Here is a 12,438-nt window from a genome sequence, read left to right on the forward strand (position 1 = left end):
AAAGATAAATTATCACTGAGACAAAGGATTTTTCAGCAACACAATTTTTACTTCCTGGACTGCAGGAAGGGCATCCTCGCTAGCCATCGTGCCATGAGAGTACAATGAACAAAGGAAAGCACCAAAATTTACCCCTTGCACATTTGGGGTCGTCCTTACTGCTGTGTCTGATCTCCATTGGCTGGAGCCAGACCTCACAATCTAAACTAAAACCCGATTGGCTGACAACTTAAAACTTTTCTAAACAGGTAAAAGCCATGGAGAGCTGGGACATGCCTGTGAGCACGTCCAGCACAGATATCTTGGTTAAAGTACAAGGACATAGAATGTACTACATGCCTGTAAGCATGGCATGTCCAACAGCTACATAGGATAGGGCTTAACAAAGTTATTAGCACACTTATTCTTTAACAAGAAAGGAAACTTTTAAAAGGAACTTTTCTACTTCCCACATGGGATTACAGGCGTGTGGCATCACACCCGGCTAATTGTTACATTTTTAGTAGAGACAGGGTATCACCATGTTGGCCAGGCTGGTCTTGAACTCCTAACTTCATGATCTGCCCACCTCAGCCCCCCAAAGTGCTGGGATTACAGGCGTGAGCCACCGCACCCAGCCCGTAACCCTCTTTTCTACCTGCCCAAGCCTGGTAGGGGCAAGTCTTCAAAAGAAACAGATTGTGGGTGGGAGCCAGGACCTCGGGGCCTGCAGTTAGCTCCCTGCAACTGGGGCTGAGGAAGGACCTGCCCTTTGATGAGGGCTGGGCTGACGGCTCTGGGCCAGGCCTACCTCTGGCTGCAATGATGGGAAGCTGAGCAGGGCACACAGCGGCAGCTGAAGGCTTCTCTACTGTCCTGGCAACCTCTCGCAGCAGTGAGGTTGGGAGCCCTGGGCAGAAAAGGGGATGCTGAGGCAAGAAACGCCCAGTGCAATGCCCCTCCTCAGCCACATCCTTCCTGCCCTCCCTGGGCCATGTGATGCAAAGGGACCCAGCCCACGGCTGCTCTTTCCTGGCTGTCCCATCCCCCAAGCCGTCCCTCCATTCTTCATCCATGAAACTGGGTGACAAGACCTCTTTCTAAGGGTTGCCGGGAGGATTTACAGAAATGGTGAATATCGAATCACCTGGTATATGCTGGGCACATGGCAAAGTTTGGAAATAAACACACGTGTCTGGTGACACTTCCTGAACTCACAGGACAGACTGACCCTCCTGCTGCTCGGCATCTGGCCACCGAAATAAGGTCTCAGGTCACCTCCATGCAGGTGAGAACCAAGCTTACCTGGCAGGACTCTGGAGACCCGACCAGCAGCATCCTGCCCTCTCTGTATGGCCCTGGGCGAGTGACCAACCTCTTGGTGCCTCCACTTCTGAACTGTGAAATGGGGTTACCCTCCTCACTGGATGGTTGAGGAAATTAAACACGATGTGTCGAAAGTGCTCTAACCAGCCCTGCATTTGCAAAGTGCTCAAAACCCGTCCTGGTGATGAGCCTGACATGGTGGCGATGGTGGTAACGGTGGCAGTGATGAACGGGTACTGAGATGGGGAAGCAAGATTCTTCTCCCGCTCATCAACTTTCTGTTCAGCCCACCGTCCCCTCTCAGGGGAGAGGACACCTCCCCAGGGCTGTAGAGTGGGGAGCCTCCGTGGCACCTCTCACCTCACATCCCCTTAGCGGGCCTGTGCCTTGCTGCAGCTCGGAGCCTCCAAGGACAGTGGACAGGCAGCTGCCCTAGAGCCTCCGCCTCTGCTCGTTCCAGCCCCAAGGTCCTGCCTTGCTGTGCTGCCTGATTCCCCCTCACATGGCTTTGTCCGCACAGATTCCCCTGCCAGGAACCCCCTGCTTCTCTATTCGTGAGGATTTAGGATCTGCACACTTATCAGGTGTTCCCCAACCCCCATCCCTCCTCACTCCCTTCTCCCTCCTCCCTCTTCCCTGCCACCCACCCCTCAATCCAAGGATGGCTCAACCCCACACAACCCCACCTGGCAGCACCTCAAATCACACTCCCCTCTGCAACAGATGTTGCTCAGCCTTGCTCCCCCTTCAGCAGCACATCTGAGCCCTACCAGGTATGAGAAGAAACCCAGCCCCACAGGCCCAGGCAGGCTAAGGAGGACTGGGCAGACCTGGCCCCCTCCCCCAGCCATGACCTTGTGACAAGGGTCAGGAAGCATTCTGTAACGAGGATCCAGGCGGGTCTGTGACAAGGATCAGAGTGTGCATTGTACATGGGGTCAGGTTCATGTCTGCTGGGATTCTGTCATCCGTGCAGGAGCCCTGAAGAGGCGTTTCCCTGCCCCAGGTGCCCCCACGGTGCCCTGGGTGTCTGGGTCAGGGCAGCTGGAGCCAGACAGCACCAGGGTTGGTGGGAGTAGGGCTGAATTCTCTGCCCTGTTCCAAGCACAGAGACAGCCAGGTCCCCACGGCCGACTCCAGGGCCCTGCCCTGCTCCTGGCCTCAGCCTCTGTCCTTGCCCCTGCCCTCCCCCAGGCCGCAACGTGAGCCGCCACTGCACCGAGGAAGGCTGGACACAGCTGGAGCCCGGCCCCTACCCCGTCGCCTGTGGTTTGGATGACAAGGCGGCGAGTTTGGATGAGGTGGGCCTCAGTGCACCCCACCCCACCTGCGGAGCGCCAGGGCCCACCTAGGCGACTTTGACCTCTCCCACCAAGGGGTGCGGCTGCTGTCTGTGAGAGCAGGACTCTGGAGTCTGCCCTCCTGTAGCCTCCTCCGCCTGCCTTTCTGGGGGCCCACCCCTCGGCTCCCCTCGACAAGGTATGGGAGGAGGCCCTCCCACAGGAGGGGTCCCCAGATCAGCGCAAGCTGAGGCAGCACCCCCAGGCTGGGCCACCCCACTGCCTCACGGGAGCCTGACTCACGGGAGCCAACCCGGGAGTTGGCAGGGCAGGCAGACACCAGCACCCCATCCCATCCAGAGGTGAAAGCGAGGTGATGCAGGTCCCAGAAGGAACCAGCCCCAGCTACCAAATAGCCAGTCATGGTCTCTGTAAGGACTGGGGAGCCTGGTGAGGACACTGATGGGGAGGCTGGAGTCCTCAGCTAGGAGACCCTCACTGCTTTAGGGTGCAAATGCATGGTGTGTGTCTGCCTGTGATGACATCTGCCCACCCTCAGGCGCCCTCAGATGGGGCTTTCACTCCACCCACCCCCCAAGAGGGCAGCAGTTTCCTCGGAGGCCTTTGGAGCCCACCGGAGCTGTGGACCCTGGTCCCCCATAACCACTTGCCTCTCCTCGGGCAGGGCGTGGGGGGTGGAGAGCAAGGAGCGGCTCATCTCGTGATTGTCACTCTGCGCTTCGCCTGTGTCCACGGGGAGGGGTCGGGAGAGGGGACCAAGCAAGAAACCCTCAGGCCCAGCTTTGCCCTCCTCCCCAAGAAAGGCCAGGCTGCCCTCATCCCACCAACCCCAGCTCCTGAGAGCTCAGCAGGTCTCCTCTGACGTCCGCATGCCTCTCCTGTACAGACAGGGTCTTGAGGGGGGTTGAAGGGCAAGCAGACCCGGCCCCCAGGGTGCCCAGTCCAGAGTTGGGTCTTCATTCTCTCCCTCACCAACTCGTCCCTTGTGAAGACACAAGGAGAGACAGTACATTCAACCCCCACCCCCCCCCCTCAGACACAGTCTGTGGAAACCAGGGCATTAGGGTCAGGGCATTGAGGAGCTCTGCTCAGCTGCTCTCAGGAGCCCCAGGCCTCAGCCCCATTTGCTGGGGCAGGGAGGGGCAGGCGGAGTGTGTGGGGCACCCCAGCCCTGCCAGCCCCCCGAGGTGAGCCCCCCGTCCTCCAGCAGCAGCAGACCATGTTCTTCGCTTCCGTGAAGACCGGGTACACCGTGGGCTATAGCCTGTCCCTCGCCACCCTGCTGGTTGCCACGGCGATCCTGAACCTGTTCAGGTGAGGCCCAGCCCAAGTGACAGGCCTCACAGCAGACCCCGCAAGTGTCCCTCCCACCCTGGAGCCCAGCCTGGCCCAGGCATGCCCCGACCGCTCCACTGTCGCCCCCGGCAGCTCACAGACCCCAGCTCCTGCCAGGCCAGCCTCCCCTGGAGAAGGCAGGCGGCCAGGCCGCTCCATGTGCTCCAGCCCAGTCTCCCCAGGATGGCCCTGCGGCTGGGGACAGGGCAGCAGAGGGTGTGTCCTGCATGCAGGAATGAGGCTTCTGGGGCCGCGCGGGGGCTGACACTTGGGGGCCCAGCTGCACAGGAGGATGGAGCACTAGGGGGGCGGGACTCATAGTTCAGGATGGGACCCCCTTCGAGGCAGGGCCTGCCCCCTGGGGACACACGCTCTGCTACCCAAGCCTTGCTCAGAGCAGAGGACGGTGTGGGCTGGGGTGGGGCCCAAGGCCGCTTTGGCCTCCCGGATCTGCCCACCCCACGCAGGAAGCTCCACTGCACGAGGAACTACATCCACACGCACCTGTTCGTCTCCTTCATCCTGAGGGCCGCCGCCGTCTTCATCAAGGACTTGGCCCTCTTCGAGAGCGGCGAGTCGGACCAGTGCTCCGAGGGCTCGGTGAGGACCCGGCCCCTCCCTCAGCCTCGCCCTTATCCTTAGCCACCGTCATCTCTTCTTCTCCCCCTGCTTCTCCCTGTCCCCCGTCCCTCTTCCCCCCCACCCCAAGGATGGCCCAACCCCACCTGGCAGCTGCTCAAATCACACTCCCCTCCGGCAACAGGAGATGTTGCTGAGCCATCTGGGAGCTCACAGACCTGCCCCCGCCAGTGAGAAAAGCAGATGGGAAATGAGACACTTCATGGCCACAGCCCAGAGCCCCTGTCCCACCTGTGTTGCTAACTTCCTGTGTGGCCGTGAGGAACTTACTGCCTCAGCTTCCCCATCTGTGCCAGGACTTCCAAGATTCCTTCCCACCCTGCCCTCTGCCAGCTGCATAGCCAGGGCTCTGCGCACCATGCCGCTTTTCCTGCCCCTCCCTGCACCGTCTGGAGTGCGCCCAAACATACGGGGTCCTCCTCTTGTGTTCAGATCCTGCCGTCAGGCTGGTCCTGGGCTTTCCTAGGGAAGGGAAGTAAAGGGAGAATCTAAGGAATGCATTGCCAGTCACCAAGGGGGCCATCCCCAAGGGATTCTGAGGGACCCTCCCTGAGTGCCCCAAGCTTTGACAGACAGCCCCACTCATTCCTTGTCCTCGGTGACTCACTGGTTCATGCGCGACCCCAGAGGCAATGCGTTATATCAGGGGTCAGCAGTACCTTCTCCCCAAAGACTGAAATAATCATGCTGGAATCTCAGGCACTTCAACAAAGGGGAGAGAAAACTCAGGGGACCAGCCTTGGCCATTCCCAGAGGCTCTGCCCAGGAGCTGGGAGGCTGTCAGACACGAGCAGTGGGAGCCACAGGCCTGTGGAGGAACATGTTGCCTCCTGTGCACGTGCTAGGGATAATTGTGCAGACTGGTTCCCGACTCATTACTGTGAAGCTTTTCTAAGACAAGGAGGAAGCAGATAACTGGTCCTGATAAAGAACTGATCCTCCAAAAGGGGAGGCAAGAACTCCTGTCACTGGAGAGACTGGGCAAGACCTGAGGAAGGACCTCCCAACCAAGGGAGGAGGTGGGGGCAGGGAGGGGAGCCTCTTGCTGAGGATGTCTCGAGCCAACGGTACAGGAAGGAAGCGTGGGAGCCGGTACTGTGGGTGCAGGGGAGGTAGAAGCCAGAGTTTCCGGGAGGAGGGTGGCATTGAACCTGGCTCACAGACACCTAGGCTTGATCTGAAAAGAGGGACTTTCTGGGAGGGGACAAAAGGCCCAGAACACCTTTCAGTCATGTCGCGGGACACCCGGAGCCCGTGACTGCCCTACTCCCGGGTCTCCCTGAGGAATCCCTTCTTCCACTAGGTCCTCTGAACCCAGGAGGAATGGCCACCTGCCCCCCTTCCCCTTCTTCATTGCTACTTCCCCTCTCCGACCCTCTTCTGGGTCCCAGTCTCCCTCCACACTTCCCTCTGGGCCCCACCCCATAGTCCACAGCCCGCCCCACACACTCAGCGGGCTCTCGCAAACTCAAGCAAGAATTCTCCCTCATACCTTCCAGCTACCTTCAGTGCAAATTGGCACTGGATGAATGAGTGGCTGGAGTGGGGTGTGGATGGGCAGGTTGGTGGCTGGCTGAGTAGGCAGAAGGATAAACGGGCAAAGGAGGAAGATTGGATGGATGGTGGGCAGAGGGGCGGGTAGGCGGCTGGGTGGTTGGTGGGTGGGGCGGGTTGGCGGCTGGGCGGTTGGTGGGTGGGGCGGGTTGGCGGCTGGGCGGTTGGTGGGCGGGTGTAGAGATGGATGGATGGGCATCTGGCTAAGTGAGCAGTCTGGTAGGTGAATGGAGAGATGGGTGGGGGGCGGACAGACTGACAGAGGTAAAGATGAGTCGATGCTGATGGATATGTGGATGAAATGGAAACACTGTGAGTTGACAGTGAACGTCTAGCGGGTGAGTGGGGGAAGAAATGGTACATTAGTAGGTGGGTGGGTGGATGAGTTGATGGATAGATACATAGATGGGAGATGAATCGATGAATTGATGGATGCAGAATTAAAGTCATCAGGTTATCCCAAAGTATCAGATGACCTCAAATTAGGGAAAATGGGAAAACCACCAGGCACATTTTTAAGGGGTTCACGCAGGAGCGGCCGAGATGAAGCTGGCTGCACTGGACCGTGCTTCTGCCCCAGACACGGGCACGGCGGTCAAGGACGCTTGTCTCCCCCCTGCAGGTGGGCTGTAAGGCAGCGATGGTCTTCTTCCAATACTGTGTCATGGCCAACTTCTTCTGGCTGCTGGTGGAGGGGCTCTACCTGTACACCCTGCTCGCCGTCTCCTTCTTCTCCGAGCGGAAGTACTTCTGGGGGTACATACTCATCGGCTGGGGTATGGTACCAGGGAGGGCTTCCAGGCTGGGGACAGAGGGCCAGGCCTGGAGAACTGCCTAAGGGGAGGGTGCCAACCCAGCTTGCAGTCCTAGGTCTCTCTAGCTGCAGGTCCTGCCTGCAAGGATGTCAGCTAAGGGTCGAGAAAGTCCTCAAAATGTGGAGCCCAGGACAGGCCCCCTCAGCCCGCAGCTGCTCAGGGCTGACCTGTGGGACAGATTCTGTGAGCATCCTTCCTGCTCCCTTAAGCCCCTGAAATACGCAGGGCCACTGCTCATCTGCAAAGGGCCTCTGTCACGATTAGAAACAGACTGTCTGCCTAAGTAGACACAGCCCTTGAGGGACACAGCTTCACGCCCCGCGGTGAACAGCCTGTGCGACCGAAGACGGCAGCCTGAAAACCACCCTTTTCTCTCACCCCCCCTCTCTGGTTCTCTCCGAAATCTCCCTCATGCCCTCTACCCCTGCCTCCTGTGCCCTCTGCCCGGGCCTGACAGGGGTGCCCAGCACGTTCACCACGGTGTGGGCCATCGTCAGGATCCATTTTGAGGATTACGGGTGAGCTGCCGCCCCCCCCACTCCCCCGCTGCTGTCACCTGGGCAGGTCCCCTGGGTGGGATGATAATGCCACCTGGCCTTGCTGAGTGGACAAAAACCACGGCACTCGGTCCAGAGGGGAGGCTGGAAGGAGGACCTGGGGAGCAGCGGACTCTGGGCCGGGGGGTGGAAGGGCTCAGGGTCAGAGCTGGGGACAACCGCGGAGGGTGCTGCTGACTCTGGCTGAGGACGGCCCTCTCACTCCTCCCCACCCTGCTCAGGTGCTGGGACATCATCGACTCCTCCCTGTGGTGGATCATAAAGGGCCCCATCCTCACCTCCATCCTGGTAAGGCACCCTCTCGCCACCCAGGGATGGGGAAACAGCTCCTGAGGGCGGGCAGCTTAGCCCCAGGTCACACGGGAAGTTAGTATCTAGGTCAGAACTGAAACGCAGCTTCCCAATGCCCAGTGCAGGGTCACCCCACCCCGGTCCCCCTAGCTGGTCCTTGAGAGTAGGCAGTTATGGAGCACTGTCCTAAGGGAAGTGAAGGAGGTGGGGCTCCCGGGTGACCTGCCCAAAGCCAGAGGGCAGCAGGACCCTGGGAAGGGGCAGGCCGCACCCCAGCCTTCCCGTTCTGGCTGCTGACCTCGGTCCCCACCCACTAGGTGAACTTCATTCTGTTTATTTGCATCATCCGAATCCTGCTTCAGAAACTGCGGCCCCCAGATATCAGGAAGAGTGGCAGCAGTCCCTACTCGTGAGTGTGGCCCCAGTGCCTCTGTCCCCAGGCCCTAAACCATCCCACAGCTCCTCGAAGTCTTTCCACCCCAAACGTCCAGAGTCACCACAGAGCCACGTTGCTCGTGCCCACCTCCACCATGGCCTGGCTCAGCCTACCAGCCCCCTGCCCAGCCCCGCCCTCACCAGGCTGTGCTCAGAGCCCCACGGATGCTTCTGCTGCCCACACTCATCTGGCACCCTTCCCAGGGATGCATCTGCTTCCAAGCCAGGGAGCTGGAGAGGACACCGATGACCTGCATCTTGTTCATACCATGTCCCTGGCATGGAAAGGGGGCACTAAGCACACAGCAGATGCATACCCTCGGGGGGCCCAGTCTGCCAATGAGACACGCATGTTCAGCACTTGGTATTTCTTAGTAATAATGATGACACCTGCGGTTTACATGCCAGGCACACGCTAAGGGATTTCCATGCATCATATCATTTCATCCACACAGTCCCCTGTAAAATTATCCTCATTTTACAGAGAAGAAACTGACATACCCGCCCTCCTCCTCGAGGGTTTTGGAGCATGTCACCATGGGCAGGGAGAAGGGGGCACGGTGTGGACCAGGGCTTGGAAAGGTGTCAGGACTGTCCCCTGTGCTTGGGAGGAAGAGGCAGAATTTTGTGGGAGCAACATGGCTCGAAGACAGACTAAAGAAACAGGAGCAACGTGGAAAGGGAGGCTGTGGGAAGGCACGCGGGGTCTGCACGCTCACGGAGGGAGCAGGAGATGGAGCATCGGTGCTGTGCCCACAGACAGACCTGGGGCGCCCCGCAAGGCCTTCTGGTCCTGGGATTCTAGAATGGTCTTCTTGGCCTGGCTTCTTTGGAGAGTCTGTGCTATGGTTCTAAGATTCCCGGCGAGAATGTCACATGCTACTGGATTTAGGATTCTATTCTGGAATCCTGTGATTCTCCCTGATGAGACTAAGACTCACATTCCTGGTGTGACCACATTCTCTCTTGCCAGGTTTGTAGGCGGAGCTCCCTTCTTGTCTGAGAAGGAAAGGCTCCTGTGGGGGTCTGCAGGCTGCCGAGGGGCAGCACGTCGGGCCTGTACCCCCTCATCCTCTCCTTTGCCGATGGGACCTTATCTCTCCCAACTTACAACGATTCCAAAGGGCTTGAATCTGAGGCAAACAGAGCTGGCCATGGGCAGAGCCAGGTCTGTGTGGGTGAGACAGAAAGGAAACAGTTGTCAGCAGGCAGAAGGGGTGGGGGCAGTCAGAGATGGAGCTCCTCAAGGAGAGGCTCTCAGCTCCCACTCTCCACCTCCCCAGGAGGCTTCGCTTTAAAGAAAGCCTCCATCTGTTAGCCTCTGGTGCATCGCACAGTTTTGCAGCTGAAGAGGGGTGGGCAGTGCTCAGGATCTTGGCATAGCTGGGGACCAGGTCCGGGAAGGAGTGGGAGGGCCAAGGCCAACTCCTCTGCCCCCAGCTTGCTGTGGGACCTTAAGCCTTGGGCTAGGCTTTCTTGGACCGACTGCTAAGGCAGGATAGACAGAGTCAGAGACCTTCTCTATCCACACCCCACCTCGCCTAGCCAGGGAGTAATGGGCTCACACTGCCTGGACCAGCTGAGTTCAGGTGGCTGGGAAGCCTGAACCAGGAAGAAAGCACCCTGGGCTCTGTGAGAGGGATAAACATTTAGAATGAATGCTGACCCTGCTCAGCACACACAGCTGTAAAGGAGGAGCCGGTCCTTCAGAGCATGCTGGGGGTGTATGCAGTGGTGTGGGGAGGGAGGAGGAAGGGATGCAATCCCAGAGAAGGCAGCAACTCCTGGAAAAGCAGACACAGCAGAAAAAACAAAGACAGAGGGTGATACTGATTCATTCTGGGTTGTCCCTGGTGATCAGGCATGAACTTGGGTCCCCATCACCCTCCCAAGTGGCCCTGGGCATGTGTGGTCAGCACCCCAGTCAGAAAGACTTGCTTCCTAGTACATCTTCCCGGTAGGGAATTGGTCTCTCGTGGATACACTTCACCTTATCCCACCCACAACACTTCCACGTTCATAGCGGGCCCGCTCTGTGATCTGACTATGTCAAGCTTGCGCTTACTACGTTATATGAATTGGAAAAGCTGAGGCCAGGAGAAAGGGAACCAGGAGCTCCTGTTGCCTGAGAGATTTTCCACTGCCCTTATGGCTGAGAGTATCCTCTACGGCCATAGTGAGGTAAGCCCCTCCCAGGCCAGGGGTCCCAGGCAACAGAACACCCCATAGTGGATTTCAGCTCACATGTCCCTGCTGCATCATTCCCACTGGCCTCTCATAGTGGATTTCAGCTCACATGTCCCTGATGCGTCATTCCCACTGGCCTCTCCCTTACCTCTTACCCTCTCTCCTCCAGAAGGGTGAGAAGAGAGGGGCTTCCTTCCAGGCCAGGAAGGCTGGGGGCATGAGGGCAGAGGCACCGCGGCTGTGGAACAGGAACAGACATGGACATAGTATTTAGGGGGACCCATACTCCATCTTCACACATCCTGGTCACTGTCCCCATCTTCCGTGCCTCCAGCTCCCCCATGCCAGGCCCCACCATAGCCACATGTGTGGACACACATGCCCACGGCCTGCCCCCCCCCGTCTCCAGCCACCATATCCACATGTGGACACATGCCCACGGCCTGCCCCCCCTGTCTCCAGGAGGCTGGCCAGGTCCACACTCCTGCTGATCCCCCTGTTCGGAGTGCACTACATCATGTTCGCCTTCTTTCCTGACAATTTTAAGGCTGAGGTGAAAATGGTCTTTGAGCTCATCGTGGGGTCTTTCCAGGTATGGACTGTTGACTTAAGGCTGCATTCTTCTTTGGCTTTTAATGGAATTCACCCTGGAGTCTTGGCCCTTGCCACTGGATTCCAATGTTTTTACTGTAATAAGTATTAGATAAGCACCTACTTTCCTTAACCAGGGGAGCATAGGGGCTGGAGCCAAGGGTGGGGCAGGGTGGGGCAGGGTGGGGGCTTCTGGTGTCTGTCTACCTCACCTCTTCTGTCCCCTTCCTTCCCAGGGTTTCGTGGTGGCTATCCTCTACTGCTTCCTCAATGGTGAGGTAAGCACCTCCCAGTCCTTGGAGCTCAGATGATGGAACTCCCAGGACCAGGGTCCAGAAAAACTGATGAGATATGTGCAGAGCAAGGACAGGTTAAACCTTGCTACTCCAATATGGTCCTCAGACTAGTAGCACTGGTGTCACCTAGGCCCTTGCTAAATCACGCGTCTCGGTGACCACCCCAGGCCTGCTGGCTTGGAATCTGCATTTTAATATTATTAAAAACAAAAACAGGTTTTTACTAACTCCCAGGGGGATTCCTGTGCACAGCCGAGTTTGGGAACACCTAGCTAAGTGGCTGTGTGCAGTGAGTGGGGGGCTCTCAGTGAGGGTTGAATTGCTGTGAAGCTTTGGTTACAATGCACAAAAACCCATTCAAGTGAGCTGGAGGGCCAGGATGGGAGGAACTGGGGTACAGTCGCCCCTAGGCAGCATCCTGCTCCCACCCTGGACTGCATTCTCGGATCCTCTCTGCCTCTCACTTCCTACCATTCCAAGGCCTCCTTTTGAACCTGGCCTCAACCCAGTCCCAAGTTTGCACCACCCAAGGCGGCATCGGGTCTCCCCATTTTGATATCCTAAAGAAGATAAGGCTGGCTAGTTCAGAACCCAAGTCGAGAGAAGCCCAACCCACAGTGGAAGAGGCTCCACAGCAGTGGGCCCAACCACCTCACCCTCTCCTAGGTGCAGGCGGAGCTGAGGCGGAAGTGGCGGCGCTGGCATCTGCAGGGCGTCCTGGGTTGGAACCCCAAATACCGGCCCCCATCAGGAGGCAGCAACAGCGGCACGTGCAGCACGCAGGTCTCCATGCTGACCCGCGTCAGCCCCGGGGCCCGCCGCTCCTCCAGCTTCCAAGCCGAAGTCTCCCTGGTCTGACCGCCAGGATCCCGGGGCCCCTCCCACTCACCCCGGCAGACGCCGGGGACAGAGGCCTACCTGGGCGCGGCCAGCCCCAGCCCTGGGCTCGGAGGCTGCCCCCAGCCCTCTGGTCTCTGTTCCAGAGCTCCTACAGAGCGCAGCCCCTACAGAGCGCAGCCCTAGTGCCTGCCTGGAGGTTTCTAGCAAGTAAGAGAAGCAGGGAGCTCCTCTCCCTGAGGGCTGCAGGTGGGACTCAGCCACGACTCCTCCTCCAAAGCCCTCCACCAATCAC

General features: G+C 58.6%; 1 protein-coding gene across 3 annotated transcripts in view; it reads left to right on the forward strand.

Moving 5' to 3' along the window:
• VIPR1 (vasoactive intestinal peptide receptor 1) overlaps positions 1-12,409 on the forward strand; it is a 30,800-nt gene extending 18,391 nt beyond the window's left edge. Inside the window, exons 4-13 of one of the 3 annotated variants that reach the window (XM_017540979.2) lie at positions 2,500-2,606; positions 3,817-3,920; positions 4,409-4,541; positions 6,757-6,910; positions 7,407-7,467; positions 7,728-7,794; positions 8,115-8,206; positions 10,882-11,011; positions 11,247-11,288; positions 11,973-12,409. In XM_017540979.2, coding sequence (XP_017396468.1) covers positions 2,500-2,606; positions 3,817-3,920; positions 4,409-4,541; positions 6,757-6,910; positions 7,407-7,467; positions 7,728-7,794; positions 8,115-8,206; positions 10,882-11,011; positions 11,247-11,288; positions 11,973-12,164 — 1,082 coding nt within the window. In that variant the 3' untranslated portion in view covers positions 12,165-12,409. Of the gene's footprint in view, positions 1-2,499; positions 2,607-3,816; positions 3,921-4,408; positions 4,542-6,347; positions 6,911-7,406; positions 7,468-7,727; positions 7,795-8,114; positions 8,207-10,881; positions 11,012-11,246; positions 11,289-11,972 lie in introns of those variants that run through there. The other 2 variants (XM_017540980.2, XM_037742915.1) reach the window with 2 other exon arrangements.
• Positions 12,410-12,438: the final 29 nt, after the last annotated feature.

This window comes from Cebus imitator, unplaced genomic scaffold, assembly GCF_001604975.1.
Source record: "Cebus imitator isolate Cc_AM_T3 unplaced genomic scaffold, Cebus_imitator-1.0 Scaffold129, whole genome shotgun sequence".
NCBI classification, from domain to species: domain Eukaryota; kingdom Metazoa; phylum Chordata; class Mammalia; order Primates; family Cebidae; genus Cebus; species Cebus imitator.